The sequence below is a fragment of the Anser cygnoides genome, chromosome 9, assembly GCF_040182565.1.
Source record: "Anser cygnoides isolate HZ-2024a breed goose chromosome 9, Taihu_goose_T2T_genome, whole genome shotgun sequence".
NCBI lineage: Eukaryota > Metazoa > Chordata > Aves > Anseriformes > Anatidae > Anser > Anser cygnoides.
This window is the reverse complement of record NC_089881.1, coordinates 13,752,101-13,776,471: the sequence shown is the minus strand read 5'-3', so window position 1 is coordinate 13,776,471 and position 24,371 is coordinate 13,752,101. Positions and strand designations below refer to the sequence as shown.

Genomic DNA, 24,371 nt, shown 5'->3' with positions numbered 1-24,371 from the left:
CAGACATTTGCAGTCTGTTTCTGAAGGCTTTTAAAGAAATGTGATGAATTATTCACTTAGGGTTTCTTTTTAGATTGACTATAACATGTAGCCTGTATGTTTTGACCTCTTACTTCGGTAGCTTTATCTGGCTTCTGTTTTTTCATAGTTGGTTTTTTTTGTAGTTTGCCTTAAATATTTTTAGGGTCATAATTTAAATCTCCAAGGATAAATGCTTAAATACTAATGATAAGTGCTCGATATCAGTTAGCCACGTCTTATTTCCATAGGTAAGTATACATATGGACATTGTGGTTAGATCTTCATATCCATAATCACAAGATTTATCACCTTAGTCCTCATCATGTAACTAAGCCTAAACAATCTTAAGTGCTTTTATTTTGCTTGGTTAGCTATAGCCTATAGCTCTAGCTGTAGATTCTAAACCACTTACATTGATGTTCACACATTCGTCTGGTATTTTAAGCCTCTGACAAGCAGTTTATGTAATTCTTATTCCCGTGAAGTTATCTGTGAATGGTTGAGGTTGTGCTTTTGACTTTGTCAGCTGCAGAAAATGCAGCCTTCTCCAGACTTAGCAGAAGCCTTGCGGAGACTGGTGATTCTATTTCCAAGAAAGATTTTTGAAACTCCATAGTCAGCTGTGTTGTAAGTTGGAACAAAAATCTAAAATGCAAATATTCCTCATGAAAAGTACTTCTCCACCCACGGCCCTTTACAGAGAGTGCTGCTATGGTTTTTGAGATCCATTCTTGTCATCACATCAAAAGATGCCAAAGACTGGTAGGCAACTTGGTTACACATGCAGGATGGGTTCACATCTTTTCTCTCCGGTTTCCAGTGTAATTTTTGACCTCACTGAAGTAAGTTTTAAGAATCTTTGAACATATTGCTAGATACTGACAGAATGTGTTGGCTATCCCACTTATGCCTTATTATAAGTCACTTCAGTATCATCATTCTGTACTTTTAATTGAACCAATTCAAAAACAGGTTTACAAACTGAAGCTAAATCTCTGTAATATTAGTTTTTTTTTGATGTGCCTTTAAAATTCCAGTTATATAACGTAAGCCAAATTGAATAGTAAAACCAACCATAAAATGTTTATGGGCATTCAATCACAGTTGTAAAAAACAAATAAAAGAAAATACTCTGAGAATAATGGTCTGTGGTGATATCTCAAAATCATGGTAACAAAATCGCAAACAAAATGAGATGCGTTCTTGCCCCCCTATAACTGAAACATGATCTCTTTATAAATAGTCTGCCTGTAAACAGCATTTTGGGGGTGTTATGAAATATTAAGGAAATGACGATTGTGTTTGCCTGAAAATATAATTTGAAGCAAAATAGCAGATTTTTCTTAATTGCATGCATCTTAATATATGATGAATAGCAATATAACAAACAGTCCTTGGAGGACAGTATAAATATAGCAGTTCAGCAGCAACTAACTCCTTGATTTGCACATCTAATTCTCTCTTTCTCCCCTGACTAATTACGATGCACTGATTTAATGACCTTCTCTGATTGCTGCTTTATATTTCTTTTGATCTTTATTTTAAGAGGAGAGAGATTGTCTCATAATGTTTCTGTTCTTACATCTGAGCTATACCTATATGCTCTCCTCCTTCATCTGCAAATTCAAAAAGCACATATGAAAAAGTGAAATTCTTTGATGGCATCAAATTTCTTTGATAATATATTGCCAGGGAGTAAACTTGTTCTATACTTTATCTAACCTCGTATGACAAGTATCAGTGTGCAATATCTGTAGAATGCAGATCTGAAAGTGGCATTCACCACTGTGCATTTTTCTAACCAGCATGATGCATTATGAATTCAGACAATGGTGCTGATTTCTCCTTGGACTGAAAATGATTGCAACTCCAAGTGGAAGAAACTTCACGGTTTGGAAATCATTAGGAAATTTTAATTAGATCCATTGAAAAATAAGATTGGTGTTAGTAGCAGGCCTGAATAGTGTACTCAACTGCAGGAGAAGCTTAATTAGTCATCCTTATGTTGTTCCGATGCTTCAAACATCTAGTTTTAAACAGCTTTCCCAGAAACTCAGGGAGAAAAAGAGAAGCTCCTTTATAGGATAGCCTTCATTCCCAAGTGGTAAGATTAAATCATGTTTCAGAAAATAGTACAGAGGGATGCTTCTGCTGCCACAGGAATTCCCTGACTGCTTTGTTCAGCAAGAATACTCTAAAATAAGAAATGCTTCACTAAAACTTCATCAGCAGCCTATCATACTGAAAGCAATGAGCATAGCCAGGTAAAAGACATGATGGAAATTCTGGTGCTATTAACACAGATGTTAAATTTTTGGCTTTGAGGCATAAGCATTCATGAAACTTGCAACTTGCCTTCAGTTTCTGCTGTTGTCCAACTGAAGGAACCAAGTTATCATTTTAGTGATGTTTTGCTTCCAATTTATACAAGGCAAAATAATAGGGACTTGGTGCTTTCTCTTTAAAATATTTTTTTAAGGACTTGTCATTTAAATTAAATGAAACTTAAAAGTAGAATAAATGTTGTGGGACAGTGTTCAAAGTCCTGGTTGATCAGAAATAATGAATTTATTTTAAAATAAATCTCTCTTTGTGTTATAACTTCCACTAAATAAATGTTTACATGGTATTGTTAATCTACAATCAAAGTCTCCATACAGGGGGTATGACCTTATGTTAAAGGTGAATTGATGTGATGGAGCAATGTGTCACTGGTTATGAGCAAATACAGTTCAAACAGAAAGAAATACCCTCAGTGCTTTAAAAAGGCAAAAATCACAAAGCTAAGAAGCGGTTGAACAAACTCTTACAACTTACAGGTACTTACATGAGTAAAAGAATTTCTGAGACACTAAAAATCTAGTACAAAAAGGTACGTAAACCAGTATTTGGGGAGAAGAAATTAACCTAATTTGTACAAGAGAAAGGACACCATCTTAAATCATTGCATTAGGATCTATTTGCTCTTTCCTAAGGTTGTGTTGGACTTGGTATCAAGTCTCTAAATTGCAACAGGGTATCATTTAGAAAGTGCATCACTGACAAACGTATGAGCTTGCAGATGAAATACTTGAGGACTTTTTTGGGCTGTGTCATACAGGCACTTCACTTTACATCTGTTCATATGCCTTTTTGAAAAGTAAAATAAGAGTCTTTTATAAGGCATAAGCTTAGGAGTGTCTCTTTCATTTCAGTAAGAGGCTCCTGTCATTCATTTTCACATTTGCACTAAACCCTTGGTTGTGCTGGGAGAAACATACTGTAAGTCTCGTCGGTTTCTCAGGGAACTGATCCAGATTTAAAATGATCCAACAGGGCGAAATTAATTTTAACACTTATCTATTCCACAGTATGGTGTACCATGTTCGTTTCTAAGCAATTTTGCTCTCATAACCAAGGAAGGGGAAGGAAGCAGTACAAAGCAGCAGTGAATGTGGGTATGGATAGCAGCGGGCTTGAATAAACCACCCTTGCTGGCAAAGAGAACGCTGATAGAGCTGTAGCCTGCAGCTGGTGTTCAGGTAGTGCTAGTGCCTGTTATTTGAAAATCGGCTGACCTTGGAAAAAAGGATGAGATTCCCCTGAAATGGTAGGGAATCTTACAGAAGAATGCACCTCAAGCTTTTTGCTTTGTAGTACTACAGTGGCCAAGTTCTGTTCAGATCATATTTCTAACCTTTTTTTCTTGCAAGTCTGTGAGCAGGAAATTGACAGTAACTTTTATTTACTGAAATAATCCAGATTTGTAACTTGTAACTAAGTACATGACAAAACTTTCAACAGTGCTCTATGCATCAATTCCATTTTTTGCCATAGGCTGACATGTAACTTGCTCTACACAAAGTATTTTTTGAATTGCAGGGGGGCATTTTCTTGTGGACCTTCTGCAAAGTACTATAGTTTACTATGGACCTAGTTTATTCTCATTCATTAAAACTTATAAATTTTGTTTGTGTTTGAATACTATGCTGACCATTCTCAGGGGAGTTGTGGGGGGAGAGTGTGTATTCAGCATCCTCCTTTTAAGCACATGTCAGAATGATACGGTCATTTCTGAATGCTTAATTAAATCTAGTGCTATTCATTTGCCCCTGTGTCTTTTCAGCTTTTTCTATGTATATTTATTTATTTTTCTTCTCAATGCAGAGCTCTTTTTGATTATGACAAGACTAAAGATAGTGGCCTTCCAAGTCAAGGGTTGAACTTCAAATTTGGCGATATTCTCCATGTCATTAATGCTTCTGATGATGAATGGTGGCAAGCACGGCAGGTAACTCCAGATGGAGAAAGTGATGAAATTGGAGTTATCCCAAGCAAACGCAGGTATGTCATAATATTGTATTGACTTTGAGATGTCTACTATTAAATTTTCTAATGAGTGAGTTTAATATTACACTATTTATGTATAAGAAGGTGGAAAGTAAATTTTGTGTAATATGATGTTGCTGGTGGCAACTCTGCAGTTGAGCATTAGACTTGGTTCAGAATTTTCCAGGTTGAGAAAAACATTAAACTTTACCCTCCAAAATACTCCAAAAAATATTTTTAAAATTATTTTTTAAAAGTAAAACGTTGGAATTCTTTCTACCCCAAAGCTGGGAAATGGGCAAGTCTTTCTTGGGTGGACAAAGCCGAGACACACTGTTTGGCATTGGCAAATAAGAGATTAGGTGGTCTGAATCTCAGTATCTGCTGATTGCTCATGGTTGAAGATACTCACTTAGGGACATGCTTTTTCTTTTTACACCTGGACTTACTGAATCTATTCAATCACCTTATGCTCCAAAGCCCTCACAGCTCATCAGTTGAGAAATAAAGCCCTGCTTTTCCAACACAGTCTGCCATTCATTTTCTGAAGAGGCCATTAGCAACAAAAATCTTTGCTATAGAAGGTGCACTATATGTTTACATTGTGAAAAGTACTAATATGAGATTCTAGAATTTTGCTAATTTAATTGCTTTGTGTCTGCTCTTCTGGTAGAGTTGAAAAAAAAGAACGAGCCCGTTTAAAGACAGTGAAATTTAATTCCAAGACGAGAGGAGATAAAGGGGTGAGTTTATGAAGTGCAAATTACACCTGGTGTTGTGAATGGTAACACTTTCCAGTGGGTTATATATGTAGACTCTGTTTCAGTTTTTAGTGAAAAGGTGAAATAGTGTCAAATAGAAATAAAATGATTCTGAAAACTAAAGCAAATTTTAATAGTAAGCTGTTGCCAAAGCACTGCAAATTAAAGAATTAGCTTAGAAATACATACTATTCTTAATACTGTAATGTAACAGGAGTTTGTATATACTAATCAGTTATTGAATAGTGCCATTTAGAACAGCACTGCATGTGCTACTTATAAAGCCATTTAGGCCTTTGGTATGGATTGTGCTCTTGGACTTCTTTTTTGGGAAGAGGCTTACTACCAGTTTTCAGAAAAATTAAAATGTTTCTTTTGTTATTTTTTTTAATGTGTCTAGAAAACAATCAAAACAAAATTGCTCAACAGGGCCTCTGTGATTAAAAAGAGGTTTTGTAATGTGCACAGTTACCCAGGCAGTATAAAGTAAATTCTTTCTTACAACTGTGGATGCAGAAGCTTTAAAGAATTTTTGTGCAGTGGAATAGGCCACCAGAAACTCTAATCTTTCCTCATTACTAGCCAGAAACAGTCTCTACCTCACAACTGTTTTTTCTCACCCCTGCTCTCTGTTGGTACAAATGCTGTTGTGGCTGTGCTCAAAGCACATAAAGTAACCAATGCAGGTGAAAAGTAACCCAGTCCAAAAGAAATTGTAGTCAAATCCCTTGGTGCAGTTCACTGCTTAATATGTAAACCTTGCCCCAGTAAGTGTGCTGGGGCAGTAGGAATGAGCAGTGAGGAAGCGAGGTAACTGCTTTTGTAGCAATAGGAATGCTTGTAGCCTAAATTATAACAGTTTAATCATAGTAACGGTCTTGTTTTCTTTGGGTTTTAAGTGAGGCTTTTTTTACAACATATTGGCTGTTATGAAACAAGAGAAACATTTTCACAACCTTAGAATTTTTACCAATATTATATAACTGGTAATTTCAACACTTATATATATGCATTTTAGGTGTAAGAACCTTCTAAAGTAAAAATATACTGCCATTTATAAAAAAAAAATATCTGAAATATGCTCTTAGTTCCTGAGGAAGCTGTTTCTTTTAGATATTTTTTCAAATAGCACAATGCTGTAACATTACTTATTATTGTAGATACAAAAGATTTTTTTTGTCATTTATTTTAGTTACAGTGTTTTCATAACTTCAAAAATGAAACAAAGTAGTAAGGCTTCAGTAATTTATTTGGATACTTTAAAGGTATCCAAATCCATATGTGCATTCCTCTGCTACATGTTAAAAGTTTCAGTTTAGTTTACTAATGAAGAAAATGACATTTTTTTTTTTTCCAATATCTTTAGTTATTTTCTGATTAACAGTTACAGTCCTGCATTGGGGATTCCTTTGATTATTAGCATTTCATTTTCTTTTCCCTGTTATGGTACATTCCTAATTTCATATTGGAATAAAATGTTATCAACTGATGTGGTAATTCTTAACCTGGTCATTTTTGTATTTGGAGTTCATTTTTTAGAAGTCACTTAAAAAACATATGTCTTAGATTGTTTAAACTGCATTAAGTTATTTTTCAAATATTGCCATGTTCTTTGAGAAGATAATTGCATGTTTTTGTAGTTTGTCTACCAATAAACTGTAAACACTTAATTAGCTATGTATTTGAAATAGCATTTGACAATAGAAGAGTTAGTACACAATCACTGTGTACTAACAGCACCAAAGATACGCATGGAAAACTGAGTGGAAAAGCAACTACGCTTGCCATTGATACAGAACTGCAGTTCTTTTTCTTTAGTAACACTTCATTTTGCAAACACTCTTACACTTGTTCACAACCTTTTGCTTCAGCTGTAAATGTTTTAACATTACATTTTCTCTTTAAATTATTCTTCCTGTATTTGTCATGGTGGTATTTTTCCCAGTAAGTTGTCTGCAACATACATGTCTTCATGGACTGTGTGCGTTATTGTGTCTGTTTATGGTAATTCTCCATGGACAATATGAAATACCAACTTTGAACAATTCTTCAAAAGTTCTACATTAAAACCTTAAAGAATAACCCTAGTGATGGCAAACATTAAAATCTATGTTCCTTTCATTTTAAGGAACACCAAGAAACTGGAGCAGAAATGTTTATTTTTTTTGTTTGTACCTTTCATATAAATATTTACTTCACTTTCTGTGCTGCTTCTGTTTTAATATATTCTTGCTTATGATGCCTGTTCATGATTTGCAGTGGGCTTATGAAAAAATTAATACAATTACTATGCATTTGCAACTAATAAGCAGTTCTCTCCAGCTTTTTATAATCATGGTATCTTTTAAAAATAATCTTTTGGCTAATCTTTTATTCAAAATCAGTACAATATTACCTTTAATTTCTTTTTTTTTTTTTTTGGCGATGGAACTGACTCTGACCATTATACATGCAGTATGTGAAACTTAATATTACTTCAGTAAGATTTCCTATAGAGAAGTTTAAAATTATTAGTGTTATGAAATATTTTCAAAACTAAAATGAAGAAAATGATTATCCTTTATGAAATAAAAACATTGGCTACATCTTATAGTTATACAAATCGCAAAATCTCACCACCCCAACAAAACTGCACAATTTTTGCTTTGTTATTATTTCTTATTTACATATTTTTTTGCCCAAACTGAGGGTCTTGTCCCAATGGGACAGTTATATAGATGTGAGACTTCTACCTCTCAGAATTCATGTTACAGTATTTTTCAGTATGCTCAGCAAAGATCTACTCCTTTGGGCATACTTCTTTGTCACCTTCATTCTGTAGATTCCAGTAATGTTTCTGGTTATGAGAAATCAATTCCAATGACTTGTTGGTTTCGTACAAAGAAGGTCAAGCAAGAGGACCATAACCCAAAACCTTGCCAATGCCAACCATGGTTCCTACAAGCATATGGTTAGCTTGAAAACAGTTCTTTTGTCCATGTGCGAGATTGGTAGGTTACCAGCTCTTACAGTGAAAATGACAGTTTTAGTGGAACACAGATGCCAGCCAATTAAAGGTTTTTTGGCTACTACTAAAAACAATATTGCTATCGCCAGAGCTTGGTGCTCATGACACCTATGGTGCTCCTATGGTACAATATGCCTCTTTAACACTTGGTAGTTTAAAGCAAACTTTTTTGACAGTGGTAGTGAAAATATCACTGGATTTTTCACTGGGTGATATTGCCAAGCAAGTCTGTATTAAAACAGATGGCCAGAAAGACTGTTAATACTTGGAGCAGGATGCAGCTTGTGTTGCACTATAGGTATTCTCTTTAGGAAGGCCAAATTCTTGTTTTGTACTTGTACCAAAGAAGGTGGGCCACGATTTGAAAAACACAGTCCTTTATGACTCCTACTTATTACTATATTTCGTTCCATCCTTGGTGCTGATAGCAAAGGTAGTATAACTTCTTGCAACCGTGTTCCATATAATTAAGGAAAGATGAGCTCACACTAAACTAAATAAGATAGATGTTAATTGAAAAGAAACATGCCCTAAATTGTAGAAATAGCTGTTAATGGGATCTTTTAATGTGTGAATTGAATATATTTTGGTTATTTCTAAAAGTAGCTTTTTAAAAATGGTTCTGTGGAAGTTTTATTACTTCCCATGGCATATCAGCTGTGTTTGGCTTACAAACAAGTAGTGCCCCAGCAGAGTAAGATCTCAAAACCAAGCTGGTCATTTGACTACTTTTGCTGTTTTCCCAGTAATAGAATTTCTGCAAACCAAATGACACAAACATGGCCAATTACATAGCCTGGCAAAACTGCTTAGGTGATTCACTTATGCCTAAAGGAAAAAAGAAATTTCATCTAGCATGAAATTAGCTCTCTCGGTTCTGTGCATAATTACAATAAAAAGTGTTATTGACCTATTTATACGTCAAGGCTCTTAATTTACTTTCTATAGAACAGTAAGCTAAAGGTGCTGCAGTCACATAATGTCTCCAGCAAAAGACATGACAGATGACTAAAACATTTGTTTTAGTAATTATACGTGTAAGCATACAGATATATGAATGAAAATACATTCATGCCCTCCATCACTTAAACAATAAGCACGATAATAGTTGATATGCAAATGGGCAGATATATGTATGTCTATATAGATAGCTCAAGAAATTTTCTTAGCAGTTAACATCAGCAGTTGCTGAGTATGGGCCTTGGACATGAAGGGTTTTCCATGTTAGAATTCTTCGCTGTAAATGCACAGCTGAAAAATAATTACTACAGTAAACAAATGAAATGAGTTGATATCTTTTGAAAGTGGGCCTTGGTACTGGGATGCAGACTTTCTTAGAATGAAGTCATTTTTTCCAATATACTTGTAATGAATTGCAATAATGAAAGAGTGAAAAAAATATTTTTTTCTGGATATTTTTGCGCCCCCCCCCCCTTCCTATTTCACTGTTACTTTCATAGTTTTACCATAAGAGAATTCAATACAATGCTAGCTTTTAACTTTACTTTTTCATTGTTCTGTGGTATTTTATTTAGCAGCTATCACCAAAGTATTTGCAGTTTTGCCTTTTCAAACGGGTAACACTGGCAGGTATTTCTGGTGAGCTGTTACGGCGCCATTTGTTTGTAAAAAGCATGTGTAAATATCTGTCTTTTTTTTTTTTTTTTTGACTGGCTATAATCCCTAAATTAGATAATATCCATGATTTAATTGGCTTTGTTTGAGTTCATTCTGGTTTGGCCATCTTTTGGCAGCCTAGTTTTTCACATCTCGTTACACTCACAGCAAGCCTGTTTGTGAAATACAGGTCAGGCCTCACAGGGTAAACCAGCCTGACAATTCTCTTGGAAGTAAGCATGTGAAATACAGAGGGGGTGAGCAAAGCCATGATCCTGATCTCTCTCGACTTTATATGAGCTGAGAAGACACTGTTAAATTGGAATATGCACTGCATAATGTGGTTATAGGAGTCAGCTTCCACAAAGCTGCTGGTCTGGGCCTTTGTTCACACAGAATTAGACATCCTTTGTTTTGCCCCTCCTTCTCTTCTTCAGCAGTCATTCAATGACAAGCGTAAAAAGAACCTCTTTTCCCGAAAATTTCCCTTCTACAAGAACAAGGACCAGAGTGAGCAGGAAACCAGTGATATTGACCGTAAGTATGTGGCACTCAATGAGAGAAAAGCACACGTAGAAGGGCCTGCTAGATTGCAGTAGGGTGTTACTATGGAGACAGTTTCATGAGCTGCAACAGGCTAACAAGCTCGATGTGCGAATGACAAACCAATTTATAAAATCAATGCAATCATTTGTTTGCTCTTTACGTAAATTGTAACCAAAGAATGTCCCAGTTTGTAGTAAACTGGATAATACTGTCGGATAAGTATGTCTAACTGGAGGAGGTAACAGCTCTCCAGTGCCGTCAGTAATGGTTCCTCAGTCCTCACCCTGAGGAGAGTGCGGAGCAGCAAAGCAAGTATGGCTGAGTTTACCAGGCTTTCCAGTCGGTCCCTTTAGACTGGTAGCTTCCAAGTCATTCTATTCTAATTTGCTTTCCTTAATGAAGAGAAAGTACTTTGACTTTGTTGTTGCCTGCACTAAAAAAAAAAAGTCTTCTCAAAAAGTATTTTTACTGATTCAGACCAGGTCTGTTACAAGCTGCAGTCTCTGCCATTTGCACCAGTGATAACACTTCATGTGCCGGTCTGGTTAAATCCTATGGACTTACCTTCCCCTGTGATGTTCTGGGAACTGTCTCCTGTCGTAGCGCCAATTTTATATATTACTGACAATTATTTTCTTTGTGATTGTCTTTTTATTGCTTGCCCTCTGGGGACTACTCTGCAGGAGGTCCCTGACGACATGGGATCAAAAGGCCTGAGTAAGTGATCAAAATACTCCCAAGTTATTTTAACCTCCATCTGAAAAACTACTTTTTTTAAAAACAGATCTCTTTGAGACTGGTGCTCTACTGGCATAAGGAGGTTGACTAAAAATGTTTCGTAAGATTTTTCGAGTTTGTAATGTTCTGGGGATTTTTGCTTTCAGGAACATGTTACTTTTTAATTGATTGTGACGTTAGTGGGTTTTTGTTGTTGTTGTTCAGAAGCTTACCAGCACTTACTTATTTGTCCTTGATAGTGACTGTATTTGTAAATTTGTTGATATATTTTGCTAATGTTATTTTAGTATTGGTTTTGTGTTTTATTATTTAAAAAATGACTTTTCACAGTCATAGCACAACTGTTGTCATAATTTAAGTAGTTGGCAGTCCTCTCTCTAGGTGATGGATATCTTCAGCTCTTTAAAAACAAGACAAAGAAAAGCTTTCCTTAACAGATGCCATGAGAGTTTTTCTCTGAACTCTTATGATGCTCTTAGACCACCACTGACTAGGTAGAGGGGTAGTTGATAAAGGAGACACATAAGCATTAATTTTGTTTCCTGCAGAAATGCCTGGTAACTGATTGAATACAGCAAGATTCAAAAGTTGCTGAATACTGTAACAGATCTGTGTATACAGACATCACCTCTGGACTAAAATAAATAGTCATAACGTGTCTTTCATGACAGATATTAAACAAGTAGATTGTTAGGTGTTTATGGGATAGTAAAATTGGTCACTAAAGATAACGTTTCTTCCCAGGGCGTAACTGTTCCCTTTATTCTCATCCTCTATGTTATGCTCTGTGTTCCTGAAATTACATGTAGGAAGTGGGATACTTCTATGCTCGGCCTCAGTCACTTAAGTAAATAAAAATGCTGGTAGCAATAAAATTGATCTTCCATTTCTGAAACCAGTTTCAAGGAGATTATTGGTCTGGAGCAGAATACCAATCATAATCAACTTCTGTGGCCTTATAATCATTAAACTATGTAATGTGGTCCAGAAATATCACTAGGTAGTTCTGTAAAAAGACAAATGTCTATTCTGAGCCTTTTTTTCAGCAGTCCAACTTTTGGAAACTGCCTTACCGTGCTTAACACAAGCTCTGCTACCTTGGCTCTGCAAGACTGCTTGCCACAATAGACCAGTTATCAGTTTACCACAACTTGTGTTCTTAATTGATTAGTACAATGTCTCCCCTGGAAGGCAATTCTGCCATGTTCTATTATGAGGCTTTTAAACATTTATTTTTTTCTTCCATGCCTATATGGGCATTCTTTTTCCAAAGCAAGAAAATGAAATGGAAGTGGGTCTGAATTTCTGGTACTCACAAACATTTGTAAATATGTTTTCTCCTGCACAGAAACAAAGTGGAAGTTTGTTCTAATCACAGATGTTAAAGATATTGGCCAATTAAAAAAATATATGTATTTTAAAAGATTAACTAGTTTACATGTGACTGATGTTTTTTTGTTGTTTATCAGTCACTAAGACATACTTGTTCCATACCTATTTTGTTTCCTTCGGAGTCCTCTTGCTTCCTTCTCTTTTATCTTGTGGCGGAGGAACCACACTAAATTCAATGTATTATAAAGACTTCCAATGAAAACAATATGTATCATTCTATGCACACAGCTACATAATATTAATTTTGATTATATTTATTTTGTGAAGATCAAACACAAGTTTCTTTGTACAGTCTTAACCCATGAACATAAGAGTGCTTTTCATTAGAAAGAGATGGTCATTTGCTGGCATGAAAATTTTTTCATTACAAAAAAGTCCAGCAATATCAAAAGTGACATTTGTTCTCTAGATTTGTACAATTTGCAAGTAACAGAATAGATTGATATGTGATGTTCTTCAGTTGAGTTAATTTTTGTCATAAACACGTTTAATGCTTTCTGTTACACACAAATTAAAGTAAATATACATTATAGCTTAAAGGTACTGAAATATTTTGATTACTATGAAAAAGACATGAAATTTGTATAGATGCTCTAGAGTAAAAGTCAGGAGCTTTTGAGTAGTAAATCCTTACTAGAGGAAACAATGCCGTAGCTGGGTGTCTGTTATTGAATGTGCTTCACTTTATTTCCTGGAACATATTTCAGGACTCTTTATAAAATCAATAAATTGCCTACATAAAAAATGAAATTCAGGATCCCATAGTTCTTGCACAACAAAACTAATTTTGAAGTGAAAACCTAAAAATTGCAGGGTTGCATATGAAATGTAAATTAGTGTACTTTTCATAATCTTATTTTGATGTGTTATTTAATGTTTTTTCTTTTTATTAACATCCATTCCTTTTGTGTGAAATTAAGCTTGATCCTGAGAGCTATGAGAAGTACCTTAAAACTTTTATATGCAGTATGTATTGATTTCAGCATTTTGATATCACTGTTGTCTTTCATCTGGATTATTTTTGTCAGTTTGCTTTCCTTTGAACTCATGCCATTAGTGTGTGTTCCTTATTTTTTTCCATTGTGTTGCAATTTCAGAGCATGTAACCTCTAATGCCAGCGATAGTGAAAGTAGTTACCGTAAGTGTTTTTAAGTTCTTTGTTTATTTACAACCTTTGTTTAGTAGCTCTTTGTTTTTGTCTCTCTGTCTTTTCTGGGTATTTACATGTTAAGTAGAACTTCATAGTAAGCTTCAGGTCAAATCCATGTTCATGTGTTTGTTGGGTACTGCAAAATTTGCTGTCTTTTTTTTTTTTTTCTTTTTAACTGACTAGAGAGAATAATTGCAAACCTCCTTCATGGATATTTTTTGTCGTTTATGATTGTCTTAGTTCAGCTTAATTTGAATTAATTCCTTTTTTTTTTTAAATTATGCATGCTAGCTACAGCTGTTAAAAGCCAAATGTACATTTAATGTTGACAAATATAATTGTATGTAGTTGAGCTTAATAACTGAGAGCATAACTAAACTGTGTAATCTGTTAAATAGTGTAATAACTATCAACAATATTTTATTACTGATACTCAGATAAAACAAATAGATACTTCTAATGAAAGTGAAGATGAGCAAACATGTATTTACCCTAGCTTTTCAGCTTTCATATCTCTATTTTGTCAAGCGTGGGTGCTTAGTCTGAATTGTCTTCAAAGCATATGACACGTTAGTTGCCGGAGTCAGTTATGATAAATTAGCATGCTAGATCCATGCTCGTGTGCGTGCCCCCACCCGCAGTATATCTTTTAAGTACTAGGCTGAATTAGCTTTTTTTACTAACCCAAGCTAAAGCGCTATTTACTTCTACCCGAGCTACTAGAATAGTACATGTTCCTAGTGTGTAATAGTGTAATATGCTATTTGATGCTGCTCTACAATGCTTTTTTATTAAAAAAAAAAAAGGGGGGGGGGGGGAAGGATGTAGGTTGTCCCATTTCAGTCCCATTGGTCATTTCTAGTGAACAACTCCTCGATAAGGTTGCTGAGTTCACACCTGAAACCTGGGATAGAGCAGAGCAGGAAGATAAAAACACTGTGGATTTGAAGAGGAACAGAAAAAGGAACAGTAAAAGTCAAGCAGTGTGACAGAGTGGCTCACTGATCTGCTCCTGGGTGCCTGTTAACCATGTAAGAGGCACTTCAGAAACAGATATTGTATATGTTAGGGTAATGAGGAAAGTGGTTCACAAACAGTTACATCTGTTTGGAAGCTGCAGATATTGTCAGGAGTAATGAGCCACAATTTTTCATACAGATGATTACACTCAAGGAGAGAATTTATATGTGTACAAAAATCCTCAGTGCTTACAGTGCTTAACACTGTTGTAGACTAACTGCAAAAAAAAAAAAAAAAAGGCAGGGGAGGCATTCGTGGCATTCATGTTCACTGAGAATAACACAGATTTAAGCATGTATCGAAGTTGCTGTTGCCTATATGACTAACTTACAAATTTTAACCATTTTTAATGATGTGCCATTAAAGCTATCTAACTGTGACTGTTTCTCCATAAATTTGCTGCTTTCTTTTTTCCAAGTTTCTTGAGGAAAAACCTTGCTTTATTAACAGCTTGCTTTCTTTACATTTAAAGCTCATTATTGGTACTACTAGTTAGCTTTTTACATCTTTATTACCTGAGAAGCCCTGATTTTATTATGAATGTCATGGATTTGCTAATCCGAATGTGTAATTCCAAGCACTTTTTATTAAAATGATTTTTTAATTTCTTTTTACTGCTGTCTAATATGAAAGTTATCTTGATTACAGATGAGTACGGTTGTTCAAAAGGTTCATTCTATTAATATTCATTTTTCCACAGTATTGAAAAAGCAATGACAATATATACTTTTGGCCCTCAATCAGGGAATGCTTTATACTTGTTATTATCTCTTTAATAGTCTGCTTAACTAATTTTTGACCTTATAGCAATGTGACTTTTCCAAAGAAGTATCTAATTATATGTTAGCTGGATATTTCATAGATGAGTTGATAGTCAGTGATTCCTTATTCTTCTCCCTAGCCTAAAAAGGGTTCTGAAAGTATATACTGTCCTTCTAAAATCCATTTGCATGAGTGACTTTTTGAGATATTAAAATATACAGGTTGCATGTTTCCATGTCTGTCTTAATATATTCCTCACTTGCAATACCTTAAATTAAAATGCTCGTTCATGTATTGCTGTAGCGCAGTTGGAATGCAAATTTTTACAAATAAGAGAAATCTTTATTTCTCTTAGAGATTGTAAAGTTCAAATTTAAAAGATCAGTGGTCTTTGCTATCAAATAAAGAACGTATATATAGAAGCAATATATGAATTTATAAAAGCCTTCATCTGCCATCTGTTTCTGTAAGACGGGTATAGCATTAGTGTGTACCTCTGTATGAATTCCAAAGTGTGTTGTAAAAACTACACAAGTGAGTTATTGAAGCACTGTATTTTATTCAAAGTTCATAGTTTTGTCATATAATTTAAGCTTGTGCATTCTGAATTATAAATTCTCTGCTGTCATGGAATTGATTTTTAGTGATTGCTGTGCAAGAAATATTACTCTGAGACATTTTATTGGACTAGAAATGTTCTTTTAGAGAGATGGCAACTGAAGTATATTTCAGATGCTTTCACTAACATTTAAGAAACTTGCAGCTGTCAAAGGTCAAAATTTAGTTCTTGTAGTTTCATTCACTGCTAATGTGCTTTCTGAAGCTGAGAACAATACAAAACTTTCTTCATTTTCAAATTCATCTTTTAAAAATCTCTAATAAAATAGTAGTTATGTAGTAGAGACAACATAATATTTTGTTGTGGAACTGAAGTGGTTGAAAGTGTTTATATAAATGCCACTTCATGAAAAATTTACTGGAAGGGATTTACACCTTGACATACATGTTTTCAGCTCTGTGTAAGTATAGGAAAATGCTGTAAAAGCTGGCTTCAAAGTATGGAAAATGGTAATGATGACAGTAGCATTGCCTCTAGCAGTGAATGGTACCATGCATGCATTTTGTTCAGGGAAACATAAGAGCATTTCAATAGTGCTTTAAAATATTTGTGCCTGACATGCTAACATATCTTAAGAAGTTATACTATATGTGTCTTATGCTTTTAAAATTTTGTTTGGCTTATCTTTGTAATTTTTATAATTCATCGCTCTTGAAAAATGTCCTCCATCAGTATCGTTGTAATGCATATTTTACTGCAGAATGTCTATATCATTGTGGTTCATTAAATGACTCAATGTAAATATTAGTGGTTTAGAAAAGCAATACATAGATATTTCTTTGCATTTTTATTTTTAGGTGGCCAAGAGGAATATGTGTTGTCATATGAACCTGTCAATCAACAAGAAGGTTTGTAGATCTCAATTCACACAATATTCATCCTCAGAATGCTCTATGTGCCCTTATGTATTGAGCACCATAATAAACTTCTTCACTATTTTTTTTTAATTTTTGCTACCATTATTAAAATAAATAAAGCATAAAGGCATAAATTATTAAATACAATTGATATATTATTTAGCACATAATCCAAAGGTGTGCTAATTAGCAGTGGTTCTTTCCATTATGTGGTTTACGTTGTGTAAGGAAAATAGGGTATATTGAAGTTACATCAGTGTGAACCTCAGAAATAATAGTTTGCTTCAGTTTAATACTGCTTTAGCAATCCTACTATTGCTGTTCCTTTTTTTGTCACAGCAAAAATCGTATCAGATTATTTGTCTATTGTAGCAAACTTTAGTTGAAGTGTTTATAAAACATTGTAGTCTCTCATTTCTGTATGTGCTTCTTATATATGGCTTATTTGGTTAGAAATTGCCAAATAAAAATCTTCAGAAAAAAAAAATAAAATTAATTAGAAGAAAACACCTCATCACATTTGGATTTAGATTTTTTTTCTTTTCTGATTTTTAATGGGATCCTATCATTTCTTTTTCACCTTGGTCCTGGTCGTGCTTCACGGAGTATAATAGAAGTTGAATTTTTACTTTTACTATTTATCACATTGATTTACATCATCTGAAACATTGCTCATATATTTAGAAATATAATTTGTAAAAAGGCATACTTCATTTCTAGTACCTATAAAATGCGGTAGCAAACAAAGTAAATATACATCATACACAAATTGAATTAATAGAATCTAAGAGAATTCTTTTAGGAATATATTATTACCACTGGAAGGAATTAGTTTCAGGAGTTAAATTAAAAATGTATCTTATAGGTCAAACTTTAACTTGGATTTACTTGTGTACTAATGACAGATTGAACCTAAAACTGAAATTTATACAGCTGAAATGATATGCTAATAACTAGATATTTAGACATTATTGTCTTCATGGCTCTTGCAGTATAATTAGGTATCTTCTGCTTGTCCTTAAATTCCAACGAAAAGCCCTTTATTGCTTTCTAACAAATGAAGAATGTTTTAGAAGATGCTATAGTTCATTTTATAGGGGTGTTAGTAGTTAAAGAAGCTATAGTTGAATGTTTTGATATGCAAGTATTTAAGTGGTAGTCTTGGAAGTAATAAAGAAGCTTTTCCCAACAGAGAACTCAAATTTTAAGAGCTCTCCTTGAATTGAAAAGATTTTCAAACTTCTCATTTTGCTGTTTTCATTAAAATGAAGGATGTTGCTTTGTGAAAAGTTTATTTTTTCCCCAAGGCTTCATAATTCAAGCCTCATCTTCAGTAGTAACCCAGAGTAGTCAATTGAGAGTAAATATCTGACATCTTTGACTGCTATCTTAGTTAATATACATTCTTCAACTTTTTTTTTCTTTTTAGGAGTACATATTCTTTTAAATGTTAAGACTGTTACCATATGATAAAGTTTATTTTGTTGAACGTTAAAGGGTAGTCATCTCATTGAAATGTAACTTATTTTATTTATGTTTAATAGTCAACTATACTCGACCTGTGATTGTTTTGGGACCCATGAAAGACAGAATAAATGATGATCTGATCTCAGAATTTCCAGACAAATTTGGCTCATGTGTTCCACGTAAGTGTCAGCAAATACTAAAATTATTCTGTGTCTTTTGCTACCTTCTTGATAGACTTACCCTCTGTATATTGAGTTTTAAAACTTAGTATATTGTCTAAACTTTGTAAGAGCTATCTTAATTGTCAATCATCTTTTTGCTTGTGACAATTTTGCAGTATAAATGGAAGACTATTTTTGGATGTTGTAGGGGAAAAAAGTCACTGTTTCTTGTTTTGCTTTAAAAATTACTGGTTTATATTTAAAGATACTACTAGACCAAAACGAGATTATGAGGTGGATGGACGTGATTACCATTTTGTCACTTCTCGAGAGCAAATGGAGAAGGATATTCAGGATCACAAATTCATTGAAGCTGGCCAGTACAATAATCATCTTTATGGAACAAGTGTCCAATCAGTGCGAGAAGTAGCAGAAAAGGTAAATCAGTGCCAGTTACTTTCATTTACTGAGGTGATTATCTGACTGTACTGAAAGGGGAAAAGAGAAGAATGGCAAGAAGCCACTAGGAACTCTGTAACCTTAAAAGGACTTTGTACAAAACTAGAAACAAGGTGCACTGTCACAAATACATTTAAGAGAAATAAAGAGAGCATTGTGATTAAATTACTGGAAAAGGGCAACTGTAGTTTTTATCTTGTTATAAAAAGAGAATAGGGTGGAAAATCACTGGAATTAGAGGCTAAATAGCTTACATACATAGATCATTAATTAAGAATAGTGGTGGTGGAGTTGATTAATATGATGATCCATTTGATGCTATAGACCTGTGTGGAAAAAAATCTTAAATCCGTGTGCCCTTCATGGATTTATTTGACAAAGGGGAAAGAGTGAATGTAGTAAACTGTTTTAGACAAACCGCTTACATGAATGCCACTACATTTTGAAGGCTGTTTTCTTCATCGTTTTTGACTTGAACAGGTTTTCATTAACTATTTCTTGCACATATTTCTTTATTTGAGATCCCCGAAAAAGAGTGGGAGAAAGGAATCCCATTTCTTAGAGTACAATGTTTGTTTTAAAGAGAATGGATTTGTGAAAATCCTTTGCAAATGTTTCACGTTAGGTTGATGAATGTTGTTCTAGTTAACTTACAAATACAGTGCAATTACACTAGAGAATATCTGATCTGTGTGAAAGACAAAACAGCTATTTTCTAGGTGGGAACTCATAAGCATGAGCACTTTCTGTTTGGACACACAGAGGGTAAGTGTGGTTAATCTGTGTGACGTGGGAATGTAGTTAGTCCTCGGGAAAGAAGTGTAAACCACTCTGGCCAAATGGATAAGTATTGTTATTTCAGGAAGGAGTAATTTACTGGAATCAAAAACAGGGAGAAAGTGGTGAAATTTTGTGGTTCATATGATGAAGTTTTCTTCTGCTGTCTTACCAACCCTGTGGAATACAGTCTGGTCCAGTGGTAGATACTGAAAAAATTAAAGAAAAAGAAATTGATTACAAAATCATTAAAGGAAATGAACAATACCTGGGGAGGCTGGATGAAGGTGTAAAGCTTTCGTATGTCATTAAATGATGAAACTATTCATTGAACAGCTTAAATGTTACAAACTTGTTAGCAGTTGCTTCAAGTGGTCGCAGAGATACCATCTTTAGTTCCATTCTAGACCCAAAATTGGCTGATTGGCTCTTATGCCCATCTAGTGGGATTATTAGGACACAAAACAATTGTGAATTTTTTGTAAATTAACATCAAGAACAAAGTACTGCCAGATGACTCCATGCTGGGACTTTGGGTAGATGCAGCTATTTCTCAGTTCCAACTAACTTTATTCTGCTGGGATGCAACAGCCAGTCCTTCAGAACTTGACTTCATAATTACGGTAGGGGTGCAAACTGGTTGGTCTGGTGCTACTCCTTCCTTAGAATCACAGAATCATTTAGGTTGGAAAAGACCTCTAAGGTCATAAAGTCCAACTCTTAACCTAACCTTCTTGTCTTCCTCTCCCCCTTATGAGCTGGGTCTCTTCAGTGAGTCTTATTACTGGGACACAGAAGACAATTTCCAAGTTTTCTGTGATGAATGTAGGGGCAAACCTGACAGAATTGATTGCTATTACCCCAGAACCGCCAGAAATAGTATTCTTGCAGCAGCTTTAAATTGTGCTTGTTTACCCTCCTTCCAGCTGATACCTATCCCTCTTGTGTCCTTACCTGTAATGGGCACAACTAAAGATGCTTTTTGATACCATTGTTTAGTTATTGTAAAAGAAACTGAGTGCTATGCTGTGTTTCTCAATCAGATGCAGTGTAATAAGGAAATAAAAATACTTAAATTGTTTAAATGTACATTACAAAGAGCACAATAGCGTCCATGAACGACAATGTGATAATTGCATCGTGAAGTACTAGCGTTTCTTTTCCTTGTCTTCCAAATCTTCTCTTGAAAGGAATTTTCATATCTTCCCTCCTTTGTCACCACTAGCAGCTTGCAAATCCCTGTGCTGGAGGGCACTTTTAATGCACGTTCACTATCAGTATGGAGTAAATCATCACAGTTGTATTCTACAAGGTCCAGCACCTCTGCTGTGCTGGCAATCTAGCCTTCTGTCATTTGTCCAGTGTCTTTCAACACCTGGCATAAGTTGTTGGACCAAACGCAGCAAATACTAACAGTACTATCACAAAGGGAACATGGACCTCTTAATTCTCTATTCCCAGAGCATGTACCACGTTTGAAGAGAAGCCATATGAAAGATATGGACAGGTCAGCATGTGTAGTAAAATAATGTGCTAGAATATACAAACACTTGATTTAAATGGTAGCAGTCAGCATCCATATCCATGGCCTGGATCTTGGAAGTAGTTGAAAGCAAGCAGTTTTGTATTGTTCATGTGGGAAGAACTTTTCTATCCCCTTTAAAAATTCCTGAAATAAAATTCTGTAGTCTTTGTTACGCAAGGGATTAAGTGTAAATGAACGTGGTGATCCCTTCTGCCAGGAGACAGAAATGTGTCAGGCATTCCAGACTGCAGTTACTTCCTTGTTCTTGATTGTGGCCTCCAAGAATGATCTCCCAGGAGTTCAGAAAGTATGTTTTATGATATAAGTAACCTTTGTTTTCATAGTGCTTGTGGGTTTGTATCCTGGCTCACAGAATTCTGTCATTCATATTAGGTGTCCTTCTAAAGAAAAAGATTTTCTCATTTTAGACGTCCAAGAGTGGTTTTCTGCTCTTCTTCCTCTACCGCATCCCTTTCTGAAATGGTGATGTCACACATTATTCATATGCTATTCAAAGGAAAAAAACAAATATGTGGAGTGGAAATAAATGTGTCTAGACAGGAGTCAAGCAACAGGAAGAGCTTTTGAAATGAGGAAATCCTGAGATGATGGAGAGTTACTGGTAGTGGGAGAACAGAAACCCTGCCACATTCTGTTTCAACAACCTGAGGAAGAAATAGGTATTTGTTTCTAAAAAGATATAAAAAAATAATCAGCCCAAATAAATGGCATTCACAGTCTCAAACCTGATGTTCCCCAGTGTGTTACCTGTGGGGAGAGCAGAAGGATTGTATCCAGTTCCATCTAACAAATTGACAAATCTGCTCACCATCTGTGGAGGCTATTCTCTTAGATACGCCAGTTGAGGCATCTGGTTCTTCTCTGACTTGTGGCATGGCCACATCCTTAAGTGATCCTTTAAATAAATACAGTGTTAAAAGGTGATCGTTTTTGATGCGGTTTGGTGAAATCTTGATATCGTTGATGCAGATGCTCCAATTCTGTTGGCTTCAATGGAAACGTGGTTTCTCTTCTAAGTTATTACACTATGCATAGCTGTGACTTAATCTTTGCTTATTGCCATTTTCCTTTTTCTTTCTTACTTTTTAGGGTAAACATTGTATTCTTGACGTTTCTGGTAATGCGATCAAAAGGTTGCAGATTGCCCAGCTGTACCCAATCTCCATTTTTATTAAGCCCAAAACAGTGGAAAATATCATGTGAGTAAAAATACTTCAGGCTAAATTGTTTGAGACTGTCATTGTATTTGAATAGCCAGCTGCAAGTTACGTGAAGATAATTGTAATACCAAATTTTAAAAAACATGTAATTATTTATTTTGTTCTGGAAACTTCCTGGGTTGAATTTCTAGGGACTGCTAGGCTGGGTTTCTAATCAAGAAATCAAGAGTGCTCAAGAATGAATGCCACTACAAAATTCTGTACAACATAGTGTCAGAACTGCTCGTTCTCAGGACAGTCGCCACTTAAATACGTCATTTAGTAGACTGCCTCTTATTAGGTTAATTCTCAGACAATGGCTTAAAATTTTATTTCAAAAGATTACAGGTATTTTTTTATGTGTATAATGTTTTCAATCTCAGGGAAATGAATAAACGCCTAACAGAAGAACAAGCCAGGAAGACATTTGAGAGAGCTATGAAACTGGAGCAAGAATTTACTGAACACTTCACAGGTTTGTTTTCCTTGGGACTGTTCCCTTGCCAGAGTTGAAATTTTATTCCTTGCCGTATAGTAATTATCTTACCATTGAGATAAGGTTGAACTTTGTTTTCAGGCTGATCTGTGATTTTTCTTGAATCATAGAACCACCTCCATACTGCTATGCTGGTGCCAATTTTACTAATGAATTTAGTATATACAAAAGTTTACCAGTAGCTTAATGTAGGTTTTAAAATCTTGAGGCTTTCTGTCAGTTTTCTAGGTATTGAAATGCAGATGTTTGCTTTGTTGCTATGTTGTATACTTAAAGCTTTTATTTGTAGAGCTGAGATTACCTAGCGTTTAACTTCCAATTTTTGAAATTGGGAAATAAAGAATGTTAGTAATTAAATCTCTGGTATTATGGCATGACAGACTTATGGTACTTAGGTCCAAGGCATACACAAATGCGGTTTGTTAACTGTAACAGCAAGGGGTAGGCTATAAGTACTCAAACTGTTTTTTTTTGGCATTGTGGATTGCAGAATGAGGAGAATGATCAAGTCAGGACTTTTAAGAGGACAGAAACGAGCCTTTTTTATTACTGTCAGAGATAGGCACTCCCCCCCCCCCCTTCTTTCCTGTTATGTTCTTTTGCAATGTTTCAGTGTTTGCCCCGTTTGCCTCCTTTTTGTGACACATCACCTTTGCCCAGTTTCTTCTTCCCCATAATGCATAGGCAGAACTGCAAATGCAAAACATCCTTAAATAGTCTGCTTATCCTGAGCAGAAACACTGGAAAGTACGGTGGCTTCACGTGGGTGGAAGATGAAGGACCCAGTAAACTCCCAGCCTGTCTTCCTGCTGCCTTGTTCTCTGCATTGTGTGCTACCCACACAATGAACAACTTGAGTCCCTCCCTTTTTTGTTGGCATCCCTATCTGCTGCCTTGCAGCCTTCACTGTTTATCCGAAGCCTACATCTAGCTCTCCAGCTCTTCTTATAGCTCTTTATCCATCTGCACCTAGAAAGCTGTGGGACTCTCCAATATAGATTGCAAATTCTCTCTCTTATAGAGTCATTTACCAAATGACTTGTAGGTATGTCAGGTTTGTTGTTCAGGAAACTGTTGTATTTATTTTAATGGACATTAACTATTTAGTTAATAGCTGATATTCTCCCAGGTTATGTTAGGACATTATATTGCGCAATTTTGTTAGTGAATTTTAAGGGCCAGAGTTCAAGATACTTCAAAATCTTATCATCCCTTTTTAAGAGCCCTAGTGCTGTGGGCCATTTTTCTTCTTAGAAGAATGAAGTTTGTGTTAAAGGCAGATAGCAACATCCCATGGTCAGATTTGTCTTTGCTAATGCAGTTGAGGGCAGGGGTTCTGTTCTGAATCTATCTGAGATACTTAAAGGCAGTACAGTCCCATTTACCATTTGGAGGCTGCCACCCGTACTCGGCTGGTACAACAGATTGTGTGAGAATTGCTTAATCTGTTAAGAAAAAAAATGCTAC

General features: G+C 35.1%; 1 protein-coding gene across 28 annotated transcripts in view; it reads left to right on the top strand.

Moving 5' to 3' along the window:
• DLG1 (discs large MAGUK scaffold protein 1) overlaps positions 1 to 24,371 on the top strand; it is a 151,186-nt gene that overhangs the window by 123,824 nt on the left and 2,991 nt on the right. For 13 of the 28 annotated variants that reach the window (XM_067002566.1, XM_067002557.1, XM_067002567.1 and 10 more), the window contains 9 exons: positions 4,168 to 4,344; positions 5,003 to 5,072; positions 10,152 to 10,251; positions 13,488 to 13,529; positions 16,740 to 16,790; positions 18,344 to 18,445; positions 18,693 to 18,865; positions 22,299 to 22,408; positions 22,792 to 22,883. In XM_067002566.1, the coding sequence (XP_066858667.1) occupies positions 4,168 to 4,344; positions 5,003 to 5,072; positions 10,152 to 10,251; positions 13,488 to 13,529; positions 16,740 to 16,790; positions 18,344 to 18,445; positions 18,693 to 18,865; positions 22,299 to 22,408; positions 22,792 to 22,883 (917 nt within the window). Of the gene's footprint in view, positions 1 to 4,167; positions 4,345 to 5,002; positions 5,073 to 10,151; positions 10,252 to 10,943; positions 10,978 to 13,487; positions 13,530 to 15,194; positions 15,231 to 16,739; positions 16,791 to 18,343; positions 18,446 to 18,692; positions 18,866 to 22,298; positions 22,409 to 22,791; positions 22,884 to 24,371 lie in introns of all 28 variants that reach the window. The other 15 variants (XM_067002561.1, XM_067002571.1, XM_067002562.1 and 12 more) reach the window with 6 other exon arrangements.